Genomic DNA, 24,814 nt, shown 5'->3' with positions numbered 1-24,814 from the left:
GGCGCTGCGGAGCCGGGCAGGCCACAGCGTGCGAGCAGACCCCAATGGCCGCCGGCCGTTACCGCCGCCGCGGGGCAAGCCGGGAGCTGTAGTCCAGAGAAGCCGCTGGGCACTATGGGAGTTGTAGTCCCGCCCTCCGTCTCTATAGCAACACCTTCTTCCCTCAGCGCGGCTTGGCGGGCGCGCGGTGCATGCCGGGAGCTGTAGTCCAGAGAAGCCGCGGGGCACCATGCGAGTTGTAGTCCCCTCGCCGTGCTCTCTATAGCAACGGGGGGGGGGTGTTCCCCGTCCCTCATCGCGCCGCGGCGGGACCGCGGTGCACGTCGGGAGCGTTTCCGTTTCGTCCGGTACCGCCCGTGTGTGCCGTTGAGGCGCGTTGCGGAGGAGCCGCCGCCACCGGAAGCGGAACTGCTGGCACCGGAAGCGGAGCAGGCGGCAGTCGGTGCCCCGAGGCCTCCGCCATGGCGCTCATCTGCTCCAGTGAGTGCGGCCGAGGCCTCACCGGGACCGGAGCGGGCGGGAAGGCCGCCCCGGAGCCCTCCGTTCATCCCTCCCCTTGTCCGCAGTCTCCAACGAGGTCCCCGAGCACCCGTGCGTGTCCCCGGTGTCCAACCACGTGTACGAGCGGCGCCTCATCGAGAAGTACATCGCGGAGAACGGCACCGACCCAGTGAACAACCAGCCGCTGTCCGAGGAGCAGCTCATCGACATTAAAGGTGCTGCGGAGAGCAGGGGGGCGGCCCGGTTAGACCGGGGCTTGGAACGGGGCCGGAGGGGCTCTGGGGGCTGCTTTGGGGTGTTACGGAGGAGGATAAAAGGGTCGGAGGGGATGGGGCTATGGCGAGGCCCCAAATGTGGCCACTTAGGGGGAGCTGGCACCCTCAGGAAGGAATTCCCTTGGGATTCCTCTCCTCGCAAGGCAAGGGAAGGAAACCGCTTCGCGTGGTGTGGTTGGGATGTCGGGATGGTTCTGCGGTGGAGCATTGAGGGCACGGTTGATGTTCTCCCCCCCTCTCATTGGCAGTCGCCCACCCGATCCGCCCTAAGCCTCCATCTGCCACCAGCATCCCGGCCATCCTGAAGGCCCTGCAGGATGAATGGGTAAGCAGTGGGGAATGGCGCTGAGCCGCCCGTGCCGGTGCTGCCAGCGATGCCGATGTGCCCGCGCCTCGTCCCTGCAGGATGCTGTCATGCTGCACAGCTTCACCCTGCGCCAGCAGCTCCAGACCACGCGCCAGGAGCTGTCGCATGCCCTCTACCAGCACGATGCTGCCTGCAGGGTCATCGCCCGCCTCACCAAGGAGGTCACGGCCGCCAGAGAAGGTGACACGAAGGGGATGGGGGCATCCGGGGAGGAGGGAGCAGCGGGTGCTGAGCACTGGGTGCTGTGGTTGGAATCACTGCACTGGGTGCTGGGCATTGGGTGCAGAGGTTGCAGTCACTGTGCTGGGTGCTGGTCACTGGGTGATGTGGTTGGAATCCCTGCATTGGGTGCTGGGTGCTGTGGTTGGGATCCCTGTATTGGGTGCTGGGCATTGGGTGCTGAGGTTGGAATCCCTGCATTGGGTGCTGGGTGCTGTGGTTGGGATCCCTGCACTGGGCGCTGTCTCCTTCCCCATTCCCATTCCTCACCCGTGGCCTCTCTGCCCCCCAGCTCTGGCAACCCTGAAGCCTCAGGCCGGGCTCATCGTGCCCCAGGCGGTGCCGTCCTCCCAACCGAACGTGGCCGTGAGTCCCTGCCCTCCCCTCCTGCCTCTTCCCCCTTCTCATCCCGCTCCTCTCCACTCCTTCCCACCCTCTTCCTCCTCGGGGGCTCACCAGCCCTTCCCTGTGCCCCATGCAGGGAACTGGGGAGCCCATGGAGCTGGGGGAGCTTGCAGGCATGACCCCGGAGATCATCCAGAAGGTAAAGCAGCTTCTCCTGGGCTCGTGGAGCTTTGAGCTCTTCCCCTTCCTCCTGCTCCATCTCTGACCCCCCTTCTCTCGCCCAGCTCCAAGACAAGGCCACGGTGCTCACCACGGAGCGTAAGAAGGTGAGGGCCTCCCTTTCACCCTCGAGACCCCACAGCAGGCACCTGATGTGCTCCAGGAGATGCTGATGCCCATCCCTATCCCATTTCCCTTCTGCAGAGAGGGAAGACGGTGCCGGAGGAGCTGGTGAAGCCGGAGGAGCTCAGCAAGTACCGGCAGGTTGCTTCACACGTGGTGAGTGCCGTGGTGCCAGTGGGCGCTTCAGGACCTTCCCCATGGAGCTGGGTCCCTCCACGTCCATAAGGGACACATCTGCTGCTGGGATGAGCATGGAGGGGGCTGTGGCTCTCTGGGCCTGAGGAGATGCTCCACAAGCTCCTGCTCTCATGGTGAAGGAGCTCCTGGGGCTCCTTCAGGAGCTTCCTGGTTCCTCTGGGGGCTGTTTCCATGCTGGTGGCATTAACCTGGTGTCCTCCCCCCTCACACAGGGGCTGCACAGCGCCAGCATTCCAGGGATCCTGGCCTTGGACCTGTGTCCTTCTGACACCAACAAGATCCTCACTGGTAAAGGGCCCCTCTTCTGCTTGCTGGGGCTCTGTGGTGGCACCTGAGAGCTTCCAGGGCCTCGGAGCAGGTCCCTGTCTCTGCACTGTTGGGGGTTAGAGCTGGGACAAGGGACGTGAGGGCTTCTCCTGAGTGATGGAAGCAGGAATGGAGGTGGGCATGGACCTGGTTGGCCACAGGGGCCCAGCTCTCCTCATTCCGCTCTGTTTCCTAGGTGGGGCAGACAAAAACGTCATTGTCTTTGACAAGAGCTCGGAGCAGATCCTGGCAACGCTCAAGGGGCATTCCAAGAAGGTTACCAGCGTGGTGTTCCACCCATCCCAGGTGCGCTCAGCCCCTTCTTCCCCCCCCAGCCAGACTGCTCCAGATGGGCTGCTCTGGTCCCTTTTGTGTTCTGCTGGCGGCTTCTACCTCATGCAAGCAACAGAGATCTTCTGAGGTCAAGCATCCTCCTCCATCCCTGTCCAGGACCTGGTGTTCTCAGCCTCTCCAGATGCCACCATCCGGATCTGGTCTGTCCCCAACGCCTCCTGCGTGCAGGTTGTCCGTGCCCACGAGGGCTCTGTGACAGGGCTGAGCCTCCATGCCACGGGTGACTACCTCCTGAGCTCCTCAGATGATCAGGTGAGACCCCAGCCCCAGCACCTTCCTCCTGCTCCTCGTCCTCACGTACTCACCACACTCTTCCTCCCCTCCAGTACTGGGCTTTCTCGGATATCCAGACAGGCCGTGTGCTCACCAAGGTGACGGATGAGAGCTCCGGCTGTGGTAAGGATGGGGATGAGGATCCCAAGCCTGGTGGGAGCTTCCGGAGAAGGCGTTTTCCTGCCTGGGGGTCCCTGATGTCCTGGAGCTCACCAGAACCTGATGGGGAGGGGCTGGGAACCAAGAAATCCTTCCCAATCCTCCGAATCATGGGATATTTTGGGTTGGAAAGGACTTGAGAGCTTGCCCTGTGCCCAACCTGGCCTTGAGCACTGCCAGGGATGGGGCAGCCACAGCTTCTCTGGGCACCCTGTGCCAGCGCCTCAGCACCCTCACAGGGAAGAGCTTCTTCCCAATGCAATTCCTGTGTCTCTGCAGCTCTCACCTGCGCCCAGTTCCACCCTGATGGGCTCATCTTTGGAACGGGAACCATGGACTCTCAGATCAAGATCTGGGATCTGAAGGTAGAACGGGCTCCGGGTGTGCAAGGGGAGGGGATGGGGAGGCAGCATCCAGGGGTTCAGCGCCCTGCAGAGGGTTCAGTCCATGGAGTTTGGGGGTTCTGAACCCACAAAGCTTCAGTTCAGGAGCAGCAGCTTCACCCACGCTGCTTCTAACTAAAGCAGACTGATGGGCATGGAGTCGTGGAATCATGGAATCAGCCAGGTTGGGAAAGAGCTTGAAGAGCAGCAAGTCCAGCCCCAAGGCCACCACAACCCATGGCACTGCAGCCTTGTCTATAGGGTTTGTGAGCACTTGCAGGGCCGGTGCCTGCAGCCCTGCCCTGGACAGCCTGTTCCAATGCCTGAGCACCCTCTGGGGCAGGAATTGTTCCTCAGCTCCATCTAAACCTGCCCTGGTGCAGCTTGAGGCCGGTTCCTCTTGTCCCATCCCCTTGTTCCTTGGGAGCAGAGCCCAGCCCCTCCTGGCTCCATCCTCCTCTCAGGCACTTGTAGGGAGCGATCAGGTCCCCCCTGAGCCTTCTCTTCTCCAGACTGAACCCCCCAGGTCCCTCAGCCCTTCCCCATCACCCTTGGGCTCCAGGCCCTGCACCAGCTCCGCTGCCCTGCTCTGGCCCCGCTCCAGCCCCTCAAGGTCTCTCTTGCAGTGAGGGGCCCAGAGCCGAGCACAGGATTCCAGGTGCGGCCTCCCCAGTGCCCAGCACAGGGGCCCAGTCCCTGCCCTGTTCCCTGCTGCCGCCCTGGTGCTGGTGCAGGCCAGGATGCTGGGGGCTTCTTGGCTGCCTGGGCCCAAGCTGCTCACGCTCAGCTCCATCAGCTCCTTTTCCATGAGCAGCTTCCCAAGCCGGGCGCGTTCCATGGCGTTGCTGTGGCCCAAGTGCAGGAGCCAGCACTGAGCCCTGTTGGAGCTCAGCCCATGGACCAACCAAGGCAGCAGCCACCCAGGATCCCATCCACACCTCCTCTCCCTGTTCTCCCAGCCACGTTGGTGCTGCACTTCCCTCCTGGCGCCCTGTCTCCAGCTGCCTTTTCCCTTAGGAACGCACCAACGTGGCCAACTTCCCAGGACACTCCGGCCCCATCACCAGCATCGCCTTCTCGGAGAACGGCTACTACCTGGCCACGGCAGCGGATGACTCCTCTGTCAAGCTCTGGGACCTGCGCAAGCTCAAGAACTTCAAGACCTTGCAGCTGGAAAACAACTTCGAGGTGGGAGCAGCCCCTTGGTTGGGTGCTGAGCACCCTCCGCTCCCAGTGCCCACCAGCTCTGGGCTCGCTCTGCTTTGGAGGAGCATCCTGGGGAGGTGGTGGCCTCTTCCAGCACCGCCAAAAAGCCCTTTGGAGCTTCCTGAGCTCGATGGGAGCCTCTTTCCCCTTCTCGTCCATAGGTGAAGTCTCTCATCTTTGACCAGAGCGGTACCTACCTGGCGCTGGGCGGGACGGATGTGCAGATCTACATCTGCAAGCAGTGGACTGAGATCCTCCACTTCACAGGTGAGCCGATGAGGGGGGACCACGGCAGGGCAGGAGCTTGAGGGAACCCCCTCTCCTGCCCCCATCGGACCCTCCCTCTGCACCCTCCATGGAGGGTGAGCAGGGTCTAATGCTGCTTGGTCCCATACCCGTGGTCTCTTCCCTCCCCAGAGCACAGTGGCCTCACCACGGGAGTGGCTTTTGGCCACCACGCCAAGTTCATCGCCTCCACGGGCATGGACCGAAGCCTCAAGTTCTACAGCCTGTAGCCACGGCCCTGGGGTCTCACTGGGGTTTGGGGTGGGAGGGATACGGGATGGGGTAGGGAGGGAGCCGGGTTCATCCCTTCTGTAGCTGTTGGGTTTTGGCCTTCCTGGGGTGGTTTGAGTGGGGTTTTGCTTTGCAGCCTCGTGTGTGTCTTCTCTTCCCTGCCCTTTAGCGTCTGGGTTGTGCTTGGAATCGGGACAAGAAGCTCTCCCCTTGGCACTGGTGGATGTTTGCAGCTGGAATGATGGGGGGGAATGGGCAGGTTTTGTATCCGTTCGCTGGCTTTGGGGTGGAAATAAAGAGCTCTTCACCATCACGTGTGGTCCATTGGGCTTGGGGTGAGGAAGGCAACCAAGGAGCTGACACAGGCGTGGGGTCACCACCCCTGGGCTGAGACGAGGATGCTGCCAGCTTGGCCATGGGACCCTTCTGTTCCCTCCTACCCCACCTTAGGCACAAAGCACCCCCTGCAGCTGTGAGGCTTTATTTCATGCAGCTTGCCCAGAGGTGCAGCAACATCTGCCTGCAGAAGAGGAAGAGGAAGAGCAGGGACTTCATCCCCCACCTCGCTGCAGCTTGGCCACCGTCGGGAAGGTGATGCTGCCCTGGGAGCTGACCGTGCCCATGGCTCCAGTTCTGCTCCTGGCCCTTGGGGACCGCCGTGCTCCTGGGGAGGGACAAGGGCCTTGGTTTGGGGACACACACGAGGGGGTCCCCCCCAGGTCCCACCCGGACTCACGCGAGGGCACCCCGAGGTGGCAGGAGGGGCGGCAGGGCTCGGGCTGGGCCAGGTGGCAGACGGAGGCACTGCAGGAGATGAACACCTGCGACCCACACGTGGGCCCCGTCAGGAAGGGTCTCCGAGCCCCATAGAGCCCCATTCACCCCCCCATGGTGGGGTTTGGGGCCAGTTCTGCCCCCCCCCCGCCCCTCACCTCTCCCTCCAGCACTGCCATGGATGGGGGCTCCACGAAGGTGAAGGTGGAGATGACGAAGCGCTGGTAGTGGCTGGGGAAGGGGAGCTGCGGGGATGCTGGTCCAACGGGCACAAGCTGTGTCCTGTAGTTATCCCCTACAAAGGGGCACCTTGGGGTGCAAAAGGGACCTTTGGTTAATACAGGTGCCCCCCACCACCCCATCTCCATTCTCTTGTTGCCCTCTGCTCACCCATCCACCAGGATGGGCCACTGGGGCTCGGCCGTGGGCTCGGTGCTGGGGGATGCCCAGCAGTGGTGCAGCACCAGCACCAGGTTGGGGTCTGTCTTCTGCAGGAGCCGAACCTCCACGTAGATGGGGTCCCGCAGCACCTTCACCAAGGGGAAGTCGCCATCGGGGTGGTAGGAGCTGTAGCTTTCATCTACGGGAATGGGGAGAAGCTGAGCGGGATAAGGGGGGACCCGGCATGAGGGGGACCGGCGGATGGGGTCCTCACCAGTGGCGATGCGCAACTGGAGCCCCAGCGGCCCCGGCCTGGCCACGGGGGCTGCAGTGGTGGGGATGGCCACTTCCATGCGGAGGGGCAGGAGCTCGCTGGCGTTGTAGATGCAGCGGGCTTGGAGGCTGAGGGAGCAGAGCAGAGATGGGTGATTCCCCCCTTCCATGGCCTCCAGACCCAAAGAGGAATGGATCCATGGTCCCAGCACCAAGGCCGAGGCGGAGGGAGGATGCTGGAGGTAAAGGGGATGCTGGTAGCTCACATATAGATGCTGTCCCGTGTGATGGAGCCCCGGGGGGACCCCTGGACGTCGATGGTGGAGATGAGCTGGTTCTCATAGATGAGCCGGTCCTCGATCACCTGGGGTGGACACAGACATGGGGCGAGGCTGCTGTGAGCAGCCCCGGGTGATGGCGATGGCGATGAGGATGATGGGTGCCGCATCCCCACCTGCACCGTGGTACCGCACTGGGTGACGGCGAAGCGGAACATGACGAAGGCCTCGGTGACGCGGAGGGGCTCGCAGCCGGGCTGGCTGCTGGCGAGGCGCACGCTGTCCAGGTTGTAGGGCTGGGTGCTGAGCCCCCGCGGCACCACCAGCACGAAGTGACCCTCCAGCAGGCACTGCACCGTGGCTGCGGTGGCACGGAGCGAGCCCGTCAACCCAGCAACAGGGAGGCATGGATGGGGTGGGGTGGAAGGGAAGGAAGGAAGCTCGCCCAGCGCCATGGGCAGGGATATCATCCAGGATGCTCCAACCTGGCCTTGAACATCCCTTGCCAGGGATGGGGCAGGCACCACTTCCTTGCTCCTCAATCAACCAAGATGGAAAAGAGCTTAAGATGCAGCCCCAAGGCCACCGAGGGCCGCATCCGCACCGGTCCTGAACCTCTCCATGGATGGTGCCTCCACCACTGCCCTGGGCATGTGTCCCAATGCCTTTGCCTTTCAAACCAGTCCCAATCTTCCCTCTAAAAGGGCACCTCCAGCCCCATTTACCCACCCAGCAGCTTCCAACCAGGGATGCAGGTGATGGCACATTCCCCCCCCCCCACGAGCATCCTACCGGTGTTGCCATAGTAACAGGGCGCAGCCCGGTCCATGTCATCGTAGCAGCATCCCGCCTGCAGACACGCATCCCGGCCTGGCGGTGCCACGCAGGGCATCCTCCCCACGGCCACCTGGCACTGCTCCCGGCTCAGCGGGGTGCCTGGGGTGGCACAAAGGGGGCGCTGCCCTCAGCATCCCGTGCCAAAGCATCCCCCTGCATCCCGAGCATCCCGCTGGTCCAGGGGACCCATCCCATCGCATCCCCTCCGCTTACCTGCCCCTGCTGATGGGTAGAAGAGGGCTGTGGATTGCAGCAGACTGGGTTGGGATTGAAGGCCAGGCCGCATCAAACCAGGCTGGGCTTGGGGCTGGAGTCCTGGGCGCCCCAGACCCGGCTGGGGCTGAGCATGGAGACCAGGACGCATCAAACCCGGGCGGGATTGGAGCCCGGGATGCGTTAGACCCGGGCGGGAATGGCTGGGATGGACCAGCCCAGCTTGGCTCTGGAGCCCGGGATGGACGCGACCCCCTTGGGAATGGGGCTGAGGGTTGGGATGGGTTAAACCCGGCTGGTTTGGGGGGTGAGCCCCCGGGCGTACGAAGCCCGTGTGGGTCTGAGCACCAGCGTGCATGAAGCCACCGGCGCCGTGCACCAACCCGGGCTGGTTTTGGGGTGCAAGCCCTGCACGAAGAGCTCCTGCTTGAGTCTGAGCCCCTTGGTGCACCAGAACCGGGTGGGTTTGGGTCTGCACCCCAGGACGAAGGTGCCCTGGTTGAGTTGGAGCCCTGGGATGCATTAGACCAGGTTGGTTGTGGGTCTGAACCCCAGGCCGGACATGACCCGGTTGATTCTGACCCATAGAATGCATCACCCCAGGTTGGGTTTGGGTCTGAACCCCAGGCCGGACGTGACCCGGTTGATTCTGACCCATAGAATGCATCACCCCAGGTTGGGTTTGGGTCTGAACCCCAGGCCGGACGTGACCCGGTTGATTCTGACCCATAGAATGCATCACCCCGGGTTGGTTGTGGGTCTGGATCACCGGATGAAGACGACCCGGTTGATGCTGAGCCCTGGGAAGCACCACTCCAGGCTGGTTCTGGCTCTGACCCCCAGCTTGAAGAGCTCCTGCTTGACTCGGAGCCCCGGGATGCACCAGCCCCGGCTGGCTTTGGGTCTGAAGCCCAGGCCGAAGGCGACCCGGTTGACTTGGAGCCCCAGGATGCCCCATTCCCGGCAGGTTCTGGGGCTCTGCCCGTGCCAGGGGGGGAACCTGCTCCGGGTGCACCTGGGATGCGAGCTGGGATCCCGGGATGCTGAGGGAGGATTGGGACACTTGGTGCAGGAGGCCCGGCTGGGACAGGGGGACCAGGAGACCAGCCTGGCTCTGGTGGATGCCGTTGCCATGGCTACCACCGTGATGCTCGTAGTTGGCGGGCTGAGGACAGGTCATGTTCACCTCATAGGAGGTGACCAGGGCCCCGCTGGGCAGCGTCTCCTCCAGCTGCACCCGCAGGACGTAGTGGTCCTCCTGCAATGGGGCGGGGGGGGGACAGTGACCCCTAGCCCCATAGCACTGCATGGGGGGGGGCGGTGTGATGGGAGGGATGGGTCCTCACCTTCACCAGCACGTGGCAGCCCTCGTAGCCAGAGGAGAAGACGATGGCACCGTCCGCTCTGCTGTGGAGCCAATGGAGGCAGACGGAGCAGTTGCCGACCTCGAAGGGGCTCCCAAACTCATCTGTGGGGATAATGGGAGTCATGGGATGGGGTGGGATGAAGGGAGCTCGAAGCTCACCCAATTCCAACCCCAGCCCCACGTTAAAGCCATTCCCCTGGTCCTGTCCCTACATCCCTTGTCCCAAGCCCCCTGTCCAGGCTCCCCGCAGCCCCTTTCGGAGCTGCTCCATAGGGACCGGATCCCCCTCATCCCAACTCACCCAGGACCCTGAAGCGGGCGCTGCGCCCGCGGCCGGGCTGCGCCTCCAGCTGCATGCGGTGCTCCCCACACTCGTAGCGGTACCGCAGGAGCGAGCGGGCCCCGGGGCCCTGGCACAGGAGCAGCAGCAGGAGCAGGAGGGAGCAGCTCGATCCCATGGCGAGCGCGGAGCCGGGCTCGGCTCCAGGGATCGGGATTTATACCCGGCTGCTCGGAATGCGCCGCGTTCCGGGCCCCTGGAATGCTGCGAGGGTGCCAGGGCTCCTCGCTCCTCTGCCAGCAGCGACCTCATTGCCCTGGGCCATGGTCACCTCCTATGGCCGGGGTGACCGGGCAGGGATAAAAGGCAGAGGCCTTGGGATTAGGGAATGGGAACGGAGCAAAGAACTCCCTTAGAGCCAACCTAACCCCCCTGTCTGGGTTTGAACCCATCACCCCTTGTCCTATCGCTGTGATCCCCGATGAAGAGCCCTGGCAGCCCTTTTCACATCGTCCATCCCCATCCTGGCTTCCACCCTCATCATTTTGGGGCTAAAACCCTCCCTCCCCATGGGGAACCTCTGTTTCCAGCATTCCCAAAGGGAAACCTTCCATAGGGCTCCTCCATGGTGCCCCCCGTCCCATGTAGCACCAGGCAGCGTCGCTCTCAGGCCGACCTTTATTACCTGCATCCCTTTCCCCATCCCCATCACAGCTTCCCACCGGCGCATCCCAGCTCCCGCTCCAAGAACCGGATCATCTCCTTCCACGAGTGGTCCTGAGCCCTGGCGTGAGCCTCGGCTTCACCCCCCCAGAGCAGAGGCCGGGGGCTGCCTTTGATGCAGGACATGCTGCAAAGCGGGGAGCAAGGGGGCTCAATGAGGTGCCCGGCCCCAGGGTAGGACAGGATGCGACCCCGCTGCGGTGCCATCCGCGCCACGGCCAGCCTGGCAAAGAGCTTGCTGTTGAGGCTGCGGTCGGCTTCTCCCACCACAAACAGGACCTTGCCCTTGATCCTCTCCACCGGGATGGCCGAGGAGCTGGGCATGGGGTGCTGGGGGTCATTGAAGACAGCGGAGTTGTCCAAGGCCCCCATCTCGGTGATGAGCACGCGCTCGATCCCATAGGGAATAGCGGGGATGCTGAGGTCCTTGTAGACCAAGGGGTTGCCGTGGAGGAAAGCGGTGCCGTTGATCCACACCGTGGCCACCACCGGCGGCAGGAAGGAGGCCATGGCCAAAGCCACCTCTGCTCCTTTGGAGACGCCGATGACGCCCAAGCCGGGGCCTCGCACCTGGAACAGGATGGGAGGGGGGAATGGAGCCGGATGGGAGCACCGCGCATTGGGATGCTTTGGGATGAAGGGGCCTTAAAGCTCAGCTCCCAACAGCTCCTCCTGTGCCGAGGACACCGATGCCCCAAGCATCCTCCCTACCCGCACCCTGCCGATCCTGTACCGCACTGATGGGTGCTGCGGGGCTCACCTTGGGGTGCCGGAGCAGCACCGCGGTCGCCTCCTCGAAGTAGTCCAGGTCGAGCCGGGCCATGGTGCGGGGCAGGTCCTCGTAGGCGAAGAAAGCCAAGGCCAGCACCGCGAAGCCCCGGCTGGCCAAGAGCCCCGCTCGGAACTCAATGAGCCCCCCCGCACCCCCAAAGAGGTCCACGACGCCAGGGAAGGGTCCTGGTCCTGCGGGGAGCCCCAGGACCCATCACTGAGCGCCGCCTCCATCGCGCATCCCGACGGATGCCCCCCGCATCCCATTGCTCACCGGGCGGCAGGAAGAGGGCCCCACGGACCCTGCCCTCCCTGATGGGCACCCGCTGCACGCCGGCACCCACGAACCAGCGCTCGGCTTCGCACGAAGCCAAGGGCCGGTGCTGGGGGTCATCAACCAGGAGGACGCCGTCGAACGCTTCCACATGGATGCGGAAGGGGCTGCCGGTCACATCCCGCTTGATCAGGCGGCGGAAGGGGGTGTCCGGCTGCAGGAACCACAGCAGCCCCATAGGGGAGAGGCCGCTGTAGCTGCCGCCCAATGCAGGGTGGTACCCGGGGTCCACCTCGCCCGCGGCATCCGCACGGAAGAAGGCCCGGGCCTGGAAGCGCTCCCCTTGCTCATCCCGGAGCCAGGCGCGCACGGTGACGAGCTGCGACGGGGACAGGCCCCGCACGTGCACCCGCACGGGGCGGTCGGCGAGGGAGGAGCGCGGCGTCACCGTCACCTCCACCATGGGGCACCTATGGGGATGGAGGGGAGCATCAACGCAGCCTGACCCACTGCATCCCGCATGGAGGACGGGCTGGGATGAAGGGAGATTGAAGCTCATCCAGTTCCAGCCCCAACCCCTTCCACTGGAGCAGCTTGCTCCAAGCCCCTGTGTCCAACCTGGCCTTGAACACTGCCAGGGATGGGGCAGCCACAGCTTCTCTGGGCACCCTGGGCCAGCGCCTCAGCACCCTCATAGTGAGGAATTCCTTCCTTACATCCAATCCAGATCCCCCCTGTTTCAGTCTGACCCCATCACCCCTTGTCCTATCGCTCCAGCCCCTGATGCAGAGCCCATCCCCAGCATCCTTGTAGCCCCTTCACACACTGGGAGCTGCTCTGAGCTCTCCAAGCAGCCCCAATGTTCCCAGCCGGGCTCCATGCGGGAGCTGCTCCGGTCCCTGAGCATCCTCGTGGCCTCCTCTTCAACAGCTCCGTGTCCTGACGCTGAGGACACCAGAGCTGGATGCAGCATCCCGATGGGAGCATCACCCCCTTGACACCCCGCACCCCCCCCCACCAACAGGGACTCCCCTTTTGCTCCTCTCCCCCACCCCCCGCACCCAATTTCCCCCCTCCCCATTCTCCTCCTCTGCACCCCCAAGACCATGGGCAAAGGGACAAGGGACGGGGGGAGGGCACCGTCTCTGGGCCCCCCATTCCCATCCAGACCCCATTCCCATGCAGAGAAGCCAGACAGGGATCCCAGCGAGGCGCTGGCTCTATCCCAACCCTGGTTAGGGGGCATCCCATAGACCCCATAAGGAACAACAGCCCCCGCCCCGAAGCCACGGGGATGGGCTCCAACCACCCCCCCCCCCCCCCAACCTCAACCCTCACCTCTTACCCAGCCAGCAGGGCAAAGGCTGGGGGGGAAGTGTGGGGAGGGAGGTGGTGGAAGAGGTTGGGCTTTTCCATGCCTTTGGAATCATTCATTAACCAGGAAGCAACGAGGGCAAAGCCCTTCTGCCCCGTGACCTGCTGGCAACCGCCCCATAGTGCCAATGCACCCCATAGACGTTGCCTTCCTTGCCTCTGGAAGGCCTCAAAGGGATCCCCATCCCCACTCCTGCTCCTTGGGGCGACATCAAGCTCTGCCCCACACATTGGGGGCCCTTACATTGCCCAGCTGTGATTAACCCTCCCCTAAGCTTCATTCTGCCCCATGCAGGGCCTGCTCCCTGCTCATCCCACAGGCTCCCGGTGTTCCCACCAGGATGAAGCTCCTGGAGCTGGGTACCACCACGTGCTCCCATTCCAGGGGTTTATCCCATGGGAACCTCGTGTTTGCCCACCCAGGGCCACCCTCAAGAGGGACGGAGAAAGGGGTGCTCATAGAGCACGAAACCACAGGAAGGTGAAGAGATCTGGGGGGGTTCCCACCCCAAACCCTTCCTTCCAGCCCCACATTCCCTTCCCATCCCCATAGCGCAGCAGAAACAAACCCCCCTCCCTTGGGGATGTGCTCCAGGGCTCATTCCCAATGGGATGAGACCCCCTCTCTGAGGAACGGGAGCCTCAGGGGGTGCTGACCACAGCCCTGCGACCATAGGAGGCGATCTCCTTTAGCACAGAGGAGACCCAAGGTGGCCCCATCAGCCCCCACAAAGCCATTGGGAGAGGGGATTTGGGGTCACTTCCTCCTCATTTTCCTACAGAAAAGGCAGATTTGGCCATTTGAAGCCATTCTTCCAGCTCCAACCTGTGCTCCACAGGCCAGGATGGGCCCCAGCAGCGGGTCCCTGTGGGTCACGGAGCTGCAGAGCCCACCCCGGCTCTGCCCCATTGCGTGGGGGGCAGCAGGACCCACGGAGCCCTGGAGCATGGCGGTGATTCCCGGCTCATTCCATGGCTGGTTTGCTCCTGCCGGGTGCCTTCTGGAGCAGGGCCAGGGTATCCCTCTTCTCCACCCGCCTCAGCTGCTTCTTCTTGGCTCGCTTCAGCTTCAGGGGGTTCCGGATCTGGAGGGAAGGAGGAGGAAAAGGAGGATTCCAGGCTCCAGATCCCAGCTTCCCGCCCTGCTCAGAGCAGCCCCTAAAGGGGCTGCAGGAAACCTGGAGAGGGGCTTGGGACCAGGGCCTGTAGATTCCTCCTAAAACTCCTCCATGGGGATGCCCCCACGCTCTTCCCACATCCCCTGCAACTCCCCTCCATGCCTGGATCCCCCCCAGTGTTCCCTTGGCTCCATCACCCTGCCTGCGGCCATCCCGGGAATGGGCTCAGCTTCTCCCAAGCTGGAAGCTGGTCCCTCCAACGCACCCTGCCTGGCACGGAGGACCCCTTCCTGATGCAGTTGTTGCCCCAGTGCTCTTCCCATAGGATGCCGGGATAGGAGCTGGAGCAATGAGGGCTCTGGTGCTGCCCGGGCACTCACCACTTGCACGATCTCCGCCTTGCGCTCATTCTCCAGCCGCCGCTTCAGGTTCTCCTCCCGCCGCCGCTTCTTCTCCTGCGGGAGCAGCACCAGATCATTCCCTGCAGATTCCCGCTTCCCGGCTTAATCCCACACCAGGAGCATCCCCCCAGTGCTCAGGAACCGCAGCGCTTCCAGCCAAGCACGGCCCCTGCGGCACCAGGCTGGAGCTGACAGTGGGCTTTGTGCCAAGCCAGGGAATTCCGTGTGGAATTTGGCTCCACCACAGGGAATTCCCCATCCCAGCTGCTCCCCGGAAGGGTTTGTGCTCCCTGCAGGGCTTTGCCACATTGATTCCATGGTACCACAGCCCTGGATGGGGGCACACACATGGGGTGATGCAAGCAGGGAGGTGGAAGGTCTCCGGTCATGGCCTGGCTCTGCAGCGTGGTCCCGAGCTCATCCAAGCAAAGGGAATGGGGCATCCCATTGGATTGGTGTTGCTTGATCAACCCAACAGCCTTCTATGAAGCCGTGGCACGATGGATGCCATCCACCTGGACTGCAGGAGGCTTTTGGCACCATCTCCCATCACATCCTCGTGTATCAGCGTAGGAAGCAGGGGTTGGATGGACGGACAGGGAAGCGGCTGAATGGCCCAGAGGGCTGTGATGAGTGGAGCAGAACCCACTCGGAGGCCTGCCACGGTATTCCCAAGGGATCAGCAGTGGGACTGCTCCTACCGAGCTCATCAGTGGCCTGGAGGAAGCCCCCTCCATGATGCAGAGCTGGGGCAGAGGCTGCTGCCACCTCAAGCTGTGCTGCCATGAATGGGAGCCCATAGGGGAGAAACCTCCTGAGGCCCAACAAGGGCAAGTGGAGGCTCCTGCACCGGGGAGGCCGAACCCCAAGCACCAGTAAATGGGGGTGCCCCACACTGGGAAGGACCCGGTTGGGGGGTGATGGCTTGACAGGAGCATCCTGGGTGCATGAGGAGCGTGGCAGCAGCACAGGGAGGTGATGCTCCTCTATTGAGCCCTGCGGAGGCCATGTCTGGAGCCCTGTATCCCACTACAAGAGACCTGGAGCTGCTGGAGAGGGTCCGGAGGAGGCCGCAAGGATGCTCAGGGGCTGGAGCATCTCTTACAGGAGGAGACTGGGCCTGGTTCATGTGGAGCAGAGCAGCCTGAGAGGGGATCCCCTCAATGCACATCAATAGCTCAGAGCAGAGGCCCAGCAGGATGGTGCCCAGCGACAGGACGAGGAACAATGGCCATAAATTGAACCAGAACCATGAATAGGAACTTGTTGATGTTGAGGGTTCCACAGCCCTGGCTGGGGGGGGGCGGGATGTGGAGCATCCCTCTCCGGACACATCCCATAGCCCACCATGGCCACGCTCCTGTGTAACCTGCCCTGGACCACGTCATCCCCTTCCCGATGCTGCTGTGACCACGTGGAGCCGGTGCCGCAAGCGCTGCCCCATGGGGACAATGGGGACGGGGGGGGCCCTGGTACCTCTCGCTCCCTCTTCTTCCCGTCCTGCAGCTGCCGAGCCAGGGCCTGCACCAGCTTCTTCTCCTGACGCTCCCGCAGCTTCCGAGGCCAGGAGCTGCGCAGGGCCTTGTCCTGGATCATGTGGGAGAACCTGGGGGGGGGAAAAGGAGGCAGAGCTGAGCCAGGCCCCCCCCAATGGCCTCAGCTCCTCCAACCCTTCCCCTTCCCAAAGTCTATGGAGTCACAGAGCCATGGGATGGGGTGGGATGAAGGGAGCTCACAGCTCATCCAAGGCCCCTTCCACTGGAGCAGCTTGGTCCAAGCCCCTGTGTCCAACCTGGCCTTGAACACTGCCAGGGATGGGGCAGCCACAGCTTCTCTGGGCACCCTGGGCCAGCGCCTCAGCACCCTCCCAGGGAAGAGCTTCTGCCTAAGAGCTCATCTCAGTCTCCCCTCTGGCAGGTTCAAGCCGTTCCCCTTGTTCTGTCCCTATGTAATAAAGTTAAATGTTTAATTTGCTGATCAAGTAAAGTTTGTGTATTATATGGCTATAGGTTTTGTAATGTTGATATTGAGTGAATGAATTTAAGTTTTGTTAAGTGTCAAACTGATACAGAGGGCTTGATATAAGAAACGCTAGTGCCTGGGAAATGTAGAGTTAAAGTACTTTAAGTCTGTGGAATTTAGGGGCCTCACTAAACATGAGTTAATTGTTTCACACTAGCCTTCTAAAGTATAACATTTCACACCATCCTTCGACTTATCAGACAGAGCCTTCCAAACATTTGCTAGCTGGAGATACTCCTCGCCTGCCCTTCCCTGCAATAAATCTTGCAGGAAGGTCACCCTGTTCTAAATCTTTGCTAGTTAACAGAAGAATTACAGATGTGGCTGGTTTCAGCTAATTGTGTAACCACTGGGGCGTCCAACTGTGCCAGAGGTGAGAAGTTTAAGAAGAGGAAGACTCATTTACTTCATCGTGAGCCCCTCGCCCATGACCACGGGGAGGCACTGCGCATGCGCAAAGGACTTTTTAGCTCATTATAATACGAAGCGGGGATAGATCATGAATATGTATAGGCGTGTAACGTTAGAGGGTAAATGTAGCAGGAAAACGACACTGAGGGCTGCGGCTTTGGTGGAGCGGAGACTGCCCTGCGCACCCAGCGCTGCTTGCTGATTGCCTCCTACCCGTAAACAATCTGAATAAAACATCTGGAATCAGTCGTGGCTAACACTGAGTTTTTATAACACCTACAGGCCCTTGTCCCAAGCCCCTCTCCAGGTTTCCTGCAGCCCCTTTAGGCACTGGAGCTGCTCTCAGGTCTCCCCTTCAGGAGCCTTCTCTTGTCCAGGCTGCCCCAGCCCAGCTCTCTCAGCCTGGCTCCAGAGCAGAGCTGCTCCAGCCCTCGCAGCATCCCCATGGCCTCTCTCCATCAGCTCCACGTCCCTCCTGTGTTGGGGACCCCCCTGTGCCCCCCAAACCCCCCCTCCCCATCTCAAGCACCCCCAAACCCCTTCCCATCACCAGAGCCCCCCCCACAGCGCCCCAAGGCCTGATCCCCACCCCCTCCCCAAACCTCTTCTTGCCGGGGTCCTTCCACACCCGCCCCGACTTGGGTTTGCCCCTCGGGATCGCTGCCGCCGCCTCCTTCCGCTTCTTGGCCGCTTTCCGACGCCTCCGGACCGAGGCCGGTGCCGCCGCTTCGCTGCCGCCATTGCCCGGTACCGGGGTCCCCTCCCGCTCCTCCTCCATGCTCCACGCTGCCCCCTCACGATGGGCGCCGCGCGATGGCGTCCCCGCGCGCCGCGCGCACCACGCCGAAGCCTCGGCCGCCATCTTGGAGTCGGGCCCCACCTTTTCCCGCCTCCTCAGCAGCACCAGGCGGCGGCCGCCATCTTTGTTGAGGGCAGATGGGCAGCGGCGCCCGTCGTGGTACCCGGTGCCCTCCCCGTCCCCATCGCACCGGTCCCTTCATCCCCGCAGTGATGTCAATGCCGTAAAGAGCCTTTATTGTGGCGCTGAGGACAGCGGTGCCCTGCCCCGGGGCTAGGAGGGGTCTCAAGGCGCAGGCCCACCAGTGCCGGGTATCAGGGAGCATCCCCGGGGCTCCAGCATCACGGATGCAGCTCTCAGTAGTGATGGCTCCGTGCCTGGCCGTGGCTACATCACCTAAAGGAGAGGATAAAGGATGGAATCCTGCTTTGGGGGCCGTAGAGAGGGTGTTGGGAGCCCGTCTGGGCAGGGAAAGCTGCCCTGATGCCATGGGATGCCGGAGGCAGCATCCCAAAGGCTCTGGGAGAAGGGTTCAGCCCTGTCCCCCCTCACCATGGCGGTGTAGCTGTGCTGCTTGACCGCGTGGTACCCAAAGGCCAGCACGGCCACGGCCACGCAGAACTCGAGCAGGACGAAGACCACGAGCAGGGAATCCATCCCATTGCTCAGGAGCTGCGGGGAGCAGGAAGGGAAAGGGCCCTTTCCAGCCTCCATCACGGCAACGGCTCGGCCGCATGGCTGGAGGCTGGGAGCGTGCGTCCCCGCGGGACAGGGAGGTTCTACCTTGCCCTCGCTGTGCCTGCACCACTCGGGTCTGAGCTGGATCCCAGCGCCGGGCTCGCAGCCGGGGCTGTGCCGGGTGATGGCCGTGCTGTGGAGCAGGGCGGCCACCAGCGTGCTCAGGATGAGGCCGGCATTGAACACGCAGCACGCCTTGACCTGCGTGAGTGCCCTCCGTCAGCGGCTCCGTCCCTCCCCACCGTGATGGGGACCCTGGGAGCAGCTCCCGGAGCGTTCCAGCCTGGATCATTCCGCTGGGATCCAATCTGCTCTTGGAGAAGCCACCCACAGCATCCGCTCTGCGTGTCCCCTTTGTCCCCATCACCCCACCAAGCCCCTCATGGAGGCCCAGGCTTGCCCATGCTCTGCTTCATGGGGCAAGCTTTGCCTTGGACCCTACGGAGTGAATCCAGGCTTGGAAAGGTCCCAGCAGCCACTGGAAGGAGCAGGAGACACGGAAGCAATGGGAGATGCTTCCCCCCCCCCAAGGCCCCCCCTCACCAGGAGGATGCTGTCTCGCTTCTCGCTTTCCACCAGCAGAGAGCCGGACACCAGGAGCTGCTCAAGGAACAGAGGCATCAGCAGGGAGCTCCCTGTCCCATCCCGTGCATCCCAGTGCCCATCCCGCTGGGAATCCGTGTTCGGGGCTGCACAGACACCGCCCCCCCCCCCCCCGAGGGTGGGAGATGGGGGTGACAAAGGGATCTGGTCCCACATCCGCCCGGATCCCTTTGTCCCCATTGGATAAGGAGGAGATGGAGGCCAAGCACGTCCCTGCTTACCAGGAGCCCCAGCCAGAAGAGGACCCCGCTGGCCACGGGCAGGGGAGGTTTCCTGTGCTCTGATGCCGTCAGGATGATCCCGAAGCAGATGTGGACGATCCCGGTGAAGATGTGGATGGTCTAAGGAAGGATGGGGATCACCAGGATCCCACCTCCAGCCCATTGCCCTATTGGGAGCTGCTCCCAAGCGTCACCTCTTCCCCAAGCCAAGGAGACCCTCAAGCGGGACATTCCCATGGGATACCCATCCCTCTGGAATGCCGTCTCTCACCCCCAGCGCCTTGGGCTGAGCCCTTCGGAAGCCTCGGACTTGGAATGACACCGGGGGTGCCGCCGGCCTGGAGCTGGGAGCCAATTGGGCCACGCGGGGGTCGGAGGCCGGGATGACTTCCGTGATGATCCTCACTTCTCCAGCATCCATCACCGTGGTGGCCGCCATTCCCTATGGATAGAGCAGGGGCTGGGGAAGCTGCAGGATGAGGCCTCAGCTCCAGGAAGCAGCACATGGATGTGTCCGTGGGAGCACAAGCAGCTCTGGCATCCCCTTATGGAGGTGCCCCGCATCCCATCCTGCTCCGAGCACCTCATCCCCATCCAGGTACCTCCTGCAGCCTGCCTTTATCCTCCTTTTCCTCCTCTTCTTCCCTATGGTCTCCCCAGGGCCGTGCTGATCCCGATGCCCTTTGCTCCCTGCAGGAAGTTTGCTCATGGAAATCCCTCTTGCTCAATGGGGTGGCTTTGGCCAAGAGGGAGGAATGAGGCTGGGAAAGCCTCAAGGGAAAGGGAAAAGCCTCCAGGGAAGCTCCTTTATTGCCTTGCCTTTGGGCTTCTCCCTCCGGAGCTGCCGCTCCATCCCTGGGGAAGGACACGGAGCCCGGTGCGGGCTCCATCAGGATCCGCACGGATGGGGCTGTTTATGATGGGAATTGAGAGCTGAGCCCGGGATCGGAGCCCCTACACGTGCCGAGGAGCTCCCATGGGATGAGCTCGGGGGCCCCTTCCTCCCTTTGCTGGCCCCAGGTCTCCAGGAAGCAGCCATTTCCACTGCTCCCCATTCCCAGGGCTCTCCGGGAGGGATGGGGGCCTCCAGGCTCGGGAAGAGCCCCCCCTGCTTCCATGGGGGTTGGATGTCGGATGCTGGGTGCTGGTCCCATCCCCTCTCCTCCTCCTCCGTGAAGCCTCCAGAGCTCTGGCTCCGCACAAGGGACCAAATCCCATTGATCCCAATGGGATTGCCCTGCAGGACAAGGTGGTGATGGACAAAGAGGACAAGGCGTGATTTAACCTCTATCCGTGAGAGCAGGAGGGCTCAGGGCTGGGGGGCAGGATTCCACTTGGGATCCTTCCTCCCTTGGAGATTAGGAATGGCCGCAGGTTATTCCTTGGAACAGGAATATTTAGGTCCAGGATTCCAGCCGCAAGGATCCGCAGGTGGCTTCACACCACACTGGCAGCGCTTAGGAGCCGTATCCCGGCTCAGGCTTCGCTCCAGAGATCCGGAAAGGACCAGATTCCAGCGGAGGATTTTAGGAGCAGGTGGAGCAAGGCTTGGAAGTGCCTTTTCCTTCCCTTTGGCCCTAGGGGGAGCTGGGAGCCCTGCTTTGGAAGCGCTCAGCTCCCCGCACTGGGGCCAGAAGCAGGATGCGGACCTGACTTGCATGGGATCATGGAATGGGTCGGGATGAAGGGAGCTTAAAGCTCATCCAGTTCGCTCATCCAGGGACACCTTCCACTGGAGCAGGATGCTCCGAGCCCCTGGGTCCAGCCTGGATCACGCTGAGCTTCCCATGGCATCCCTCCATCCGGCATCCAGCAGGGAACAAGCACTTGGAACAAGCACAGGAACATGGACATGGATGAGGTTCAGCCCCTTCCGTGCACTCCCGGTGCCTCTCAGGCTGGCAAATCCCGACGGATGAAGAGCCCCTTTCAACACCTCGATGCTAACAAGGGCTCCCATTCCCAGCATCCAAAGGGTAGGGAACACTTTAGCCGGCGTGGAAATGCTGGGATCCCCTCTTGAGCCTTCAGGCAGCCAGGCTGGCCTCCAGCATCCGCAGCAGCTCGTATTCCCGGTTGACAGCTCCGGCTACGGTGGATTTCCTCCCAAATCCGCCCTTCCACATTCCTAAAGCATTCCTGAAGGCTTCAGCCTTGCAGCCAGAAGGAGCCGGCCCAGGCCAAGCCCCTTTGCCAAGGGAGGGATCCATGGAGAAAGCACTTTTCCCTCTCTAACCAAAGCCAGCTCCAGCTGGGGATGGCAGCATCCCGAGGGAGGATGTGCGGATTTCCTTGGGAAGCTTTAAGCTGAGCGGATGCAGGGAACGGGCAAAGCCGTCTGGTGCAGCATTCCAGCCCTTAGTATGGAGGAATTCCTGCCTTTATTGATCAATCCGACACATTCCTTGGATTTCATTATTCATCTTATTCATGTAGGTGGCGTTTTGCTTTCCTGACAGCTGGAATTCTGTTCTTTGCTGGATCTTCTTTCTTGCTAATCTCTATCTGCTGCTCGCACAGGGCCGGACAACAGGTCTACCCCATGGGGGCGAACACAAAAGGGTCTCCCACATCCAATGGCTTCATCCCATAGGATGCAATGGGAAAGCCTGGCTGCATGCATCCCTTCTCACCAGCACAGCCCAAGTTTATGAGCCTGCTGGAAGCCTTTTCCAAGCCCCAAATCCTGCTTTTTCCAAAGAAAACAGCCTGCGATGGAGCAGTGCTGCTCACGGGAGGTCCCTGCTTCCTGGGAAGAGCTTTATATCCCCATAGGAATCCCAAAAGTCAGCGCTGTGCTTTGCTTCCGCATGGTTCTCCCAGGGCTGGTTCCAGGAGAACGCCTCTTCCCTGGGAAGCAGAGCAATTCCTGGCCAGTGATGATGCCAACCCTTGGATCCCCACTGCAAACCATGCGATCCCAGGTGCGTTATCCCTGCTCTGTGTCCCGAAAACCCACAGAGGGAAACATCCCCAAGGGGGAACTGTTGGGAAAAGGGAAGGAGAAGGGGATGAAGAGGTGGCCACTGCCCTAAATCCAAGGGGATCCCGGCAGCCCGGGCAGCTGGATGGGGATGGGTACCAGGAGGGTATCCAGGATACCCAGGAGGACCTGGATGCTTTGGGAGCAGAGGACCCAGGGCAGCATCAACCTGGGCACTCGGGTGCTCACCCTTAGCCCCGGCTCCCCTTGTTGGGGGGGTTCCCCTCAGCACATTGTGGGTCCCCCCCCGTTTCAGCTCCAATCTCCCCCTTTGCCCTCCCTGTGGGATGCAGAGCCCAGCTCAGCCCATCACCATTTGCTGCTCCACATCACCTGAGGACCAGGCCCTCTTCCATGTTCTCCATCCACCTTCTCCATCCTGAAGCCTCCTCAAGCATCCTCCTTGCCCTCTCCCAAACCCCTCCAGGGCTCCAGCATCCTTCCAAGACACAGGACCCAGACCTGCTCTTGGGATGCTGGTGCTCCCCACCTTTACCCATGGATATAAAGCCTCCGGGATCTCCAGGCTGGGGACCAGTCCTTGTGGTCGGTACCAAAGTGACCCATAGGAGGGTGGCACAAGGATGCGCTCATCACCGTGCCAGTGGGACCAGCCGGTGTTGGGGTGATGAGGGCAGGGATTGACCCCAACCTTCTCCATCAGCCCCAAGGCAGGGGCAGGGACAAGGAGCAGGGGAAGGAGCAAGGACAGGGAGAGGGAGAAGGGCCCTTGGTTTGCTCCTGGGAAGAGGAGGAAGAAGAAGAGGAAGAGGAGGAGAAGATGAAGAAAAGGAGGAAAAGGAAGAAAAGGAGGAAAAGGAGGAAAAGGAGGAAAAGGAAGAAAAGGAAGAAAAGGAGGAAAAGGAGAAGGAGGAGAAGGAAAGGAAGAAGAGGGGATGGCCCCAGGTGGGTGCAATGGGCTGGGTGAGGGCTGCAGCCACCACCCGCCCTCCCATTGGCAGAGCTGCAGCCGCTCCCCTTGGCTCAGGTGTAAAAGCCATCAATGGAGGCTGCTCCTCTTCTTCCTCCTTCTCCCCCTCACGATGAAGGCTCTTGGGAGATGCTGGCTCCTGCTCTTCCTTGTGGCTGCAGCTTGGGCACAGGAGGCTCTGGGTATGGTTGGTTGCCGGGGGGTGCAGGTGCTGTCTGCTGCTGGTGGATGAGGACCGGGGTCTCCTCCTCAAGCTCCTTGGGGCTGAGCATCCCAGCCTGGTTTGGGATGAAGGGAGCTTAAAGCCCATCCAGTTCCAGCCCCAATCCCTTCCACTGGAGCAGCTTGCTCCAAGCCCCTGTGTCCAACCTGGCCTTGAACACTGCCAGGGATGGGGCAGCCACAGCTTCTCTGGGCACCCTGGGCCAGCGCCTCAGCACCATCACAGGGAAGAGCTTCTGCCTAAGAGCTCATCTCAGTCTCCCCTCGGGCAGGTTCAAGCCATTCCCCTTGGCCTGTCCCTACAGGCCCTTGTCCCAAGCCCCTCTCCAGGTTTCCTGTAGCCCCTTTAGGCACTGGAGCTGCTCTCAGGTCTCCCCTTCAGGAGCCTTCTCTTGTCCAGGCTGCCCCAGCCCAGCTCTCTCAGCCTGGCTCCAGAGCAGAGCTGATCCAGCCCTCGCAGCAGCTCCATGGCCTCCTCTGGCCTCGCTCCAGCAGCTCCACGTCCCTCTTGTGCTGCTGCCCCAGAGCTGGATCTGGAGAGAGGGAAGCCCTGGGCTGGCTCCTGCATCCCCCAGGGTCCCCATTGGGATGCTTGAGGAGCAGCACAACCACATCAGTGCCACGGGGCACCAGCACGAAGCAGCTCAGCCCCTGGGACCACCTTTCCCTGCCCTCCCCAGGGCCATAAAAGCCAACATGGGGCTGATCTGAGGTTTATGTGGGTTCCCCCATGCTCAGCCCTGTTTCTCCTCCCTCTATCGCAGTGTCCATCACATGTGGCCATGCCTGGATCTCTGTGATGGTCCCGGCCGCTCTCCTGGGGCCCCGTGTGCTCCATGGGGAGCTGACCCTGGGGTCTGGCTGTGGGGTGACGGCTGCTGATGGGGATGGGTTCCGGCTGGAGCATCCCCTCATGGGCTGCGGGACCACGCTGGAGGTGAGGAGCCGGGGACCGGTGCCAATGGTGGAGGTGCCGTGAGGGATGCGTTGGGTGCTGGATGGAAGGGGGGGACCACGTCCCAAAGGAGGGGGAACAGCATCTGGTGACTGCGGAAGCTCTTGTGGGTGGATGGGACGGGGTCCTCCATGATGCTTGTGCCGCCGTTGTCACTGCACCCATGGGGTGGGTGGCCTCCAGGGCTGCTCCTGCCATGGAACCATGGGATGGGTTGGGTTGGACCTTAAGATCACCCAGCTCCAACCGTTGCTATGGGGATGATGCCAGCATCCTTAGGGACATCCCTTGTGTGAGGGTTAAAGAGAGACCTGGCTCTTCCCATGGGATGCTGGGGACAGCGAGGGGACCCCCATTGTGACCCCCCCCCCTTCCCGCAGCTCCTCCCAGACACCATCCACTACAGCAACGTCCTCCACTAC

The 24,814-nt window shown here is 62.2% G+C and overlaps 5 protein-coding genes across 5 annotated transcripts; 1 reads left to right on the top strand and 4 right to left on the bottom strand.

The window, feature by feature from the left end:
* Window positions 1-341: 341 nt before the first annotated feature.
* On the top strand, window positions 342-5,463 carry PRPF19 (pre-mRNA processing factor 19). The gene is made up of 16 exons (XM_080618798.1): window positions 342-480; window positions 567-716; window positions 1,025-1,101; window positions 1,182-1,323; window positions 1,655-1,728; window positions 1,844-1,906; window positions 1,992-2,033; window positions 2,131-2,205; window positions 2,460-2,535; window positions 2,750-2,859; window positions 3,004-3,159; window positions 3,234-3,303; window positions 3,619-3,704; window positions 4,740-4,910; window positions 5,090-5,195; window positions 5,346-5,463. The coding sequence occupies exons 1-16, from the start codon at window positions 462-464 to the stop codon at window positions 5,441-5,443; spliced, it is 1,515 nt and encodes a 504-aa protein (XP_080474924.1). The 5' UTR covers window positions 342-461; the 3' UTR covers window positions 5,444-5,463.
* A 146-nt stretch (window positions 5,464-5,609) lies between these two features.
* ZP1 (zona pellucida glycoprotein 1) lies at window positions 5,610-10,024 on the bottom strand (the record flags this gene model as incomplete). The annotated part of the gene is made up of 12 exons (XM_080618348.1): window positions 5,610-5,677; window positions 6,007-6,108; window positions 6,181-6,265; window positions 6,377-6,527; window positions 6,609-6,798; window positions 6,874-7,001; window positions 7,139-7,236; window positions 7,327-7,511; window positions 7,943-8,086; window positions 8,201-9,458; window positions 9,547-9,668; window positions 9,868-10,024. The coding sequence occupies 12 exons, from the start codon at window positions 10,022-10,024 to the stop codon at window positions 5,610-5,612; spliced, it is 2,688 nt and encodes an 895-aa protein (XP_080474474.1).
* Window positions 10,025-10,554: 530 nt separating this feature from the next.
* LOC308221364 (acyl-coenzyme A amino acid N-acyltransferase 2-like) lies at window positions 10,555-12,077 on the bottom strand (the record flags this gene model as incomplete). The annotated part of the gene is made up of 3 exons (XM_080618347.1): window positions 10,555-11,139; window positions 11,330-11,532; window positions 11,615-12,077. 3 exons carry the CDS (start codon window positions 12,075-12,077, stop codon window positions 10,555-10,557), a joined length of 1,251 nt encoding a protein of 416 aa, XP_080474473.1.
* Window positions 12,078-13,853: 1,776 nt separating this feature from the next.
* On the bottom strand, window positions 13,854-17,718 carry CCDC86 (coiled-coil domain containing 86; the record flags this gene model as incomplete). Its single annotated transcript, XM_080618346.1, has 4 exons — window positions 13,854-14,073; window positions 14,487-14,561; window positions 15,984-16,113; window positions 17,543-17,718. The coding sequence occupies 4 exons, from the start codon at window positions 17,716-17,718 to the stop codon at window positions 13,954-13,956; spliced, it is 501 nt and encodes a 166-aa protein (XP_080474472.1). The 3' UTR covers window positions 13,854-13,953.
* A 16-nt stretch (window positions 17,719-17,734) lies between these two features.
* Window positions 17,735-19,740, bottom strand: LOC308221362 (membrane-spanning 4-domains subfamily A member 15-like; the record flags this gene model as incomplete). The annotated part of the gene is made up of 6 exons (XM_080618345.1): window positions 17,735-18,001; window positions 18,292-18,411; window positions 18,523-18,678; window positions 19,021-19,077; window positions 19,302-19,421; window positions 19,573-19,740. 6 exons carry the CDS (start codon window positions 19,738-19,740, stop codon window positions 17,735-17,737), a joined length of 888 nt encoding a protein of 295 aa, XP_080474471.1.
* Window positions 19,741-24,814: the final 5,074 nt, after the last annotated feature.

This window comes from Psittacula echo (assembly GCF_963264785.1).
Source record: "Psittacula echo genome assembly, chromosome: 5".
Taxonomy (NCBI): domain Eukaryota; kingdom Metazoa; phylum Chordata; class Aves; order Psittaciformes; family Psittacidae; genus Psittacula; species Psittacula echo.
Note: the sequence above shows the minus strand (reverse complement) of the source record. Positions and strands in the feature narration are given on the sequence as shown.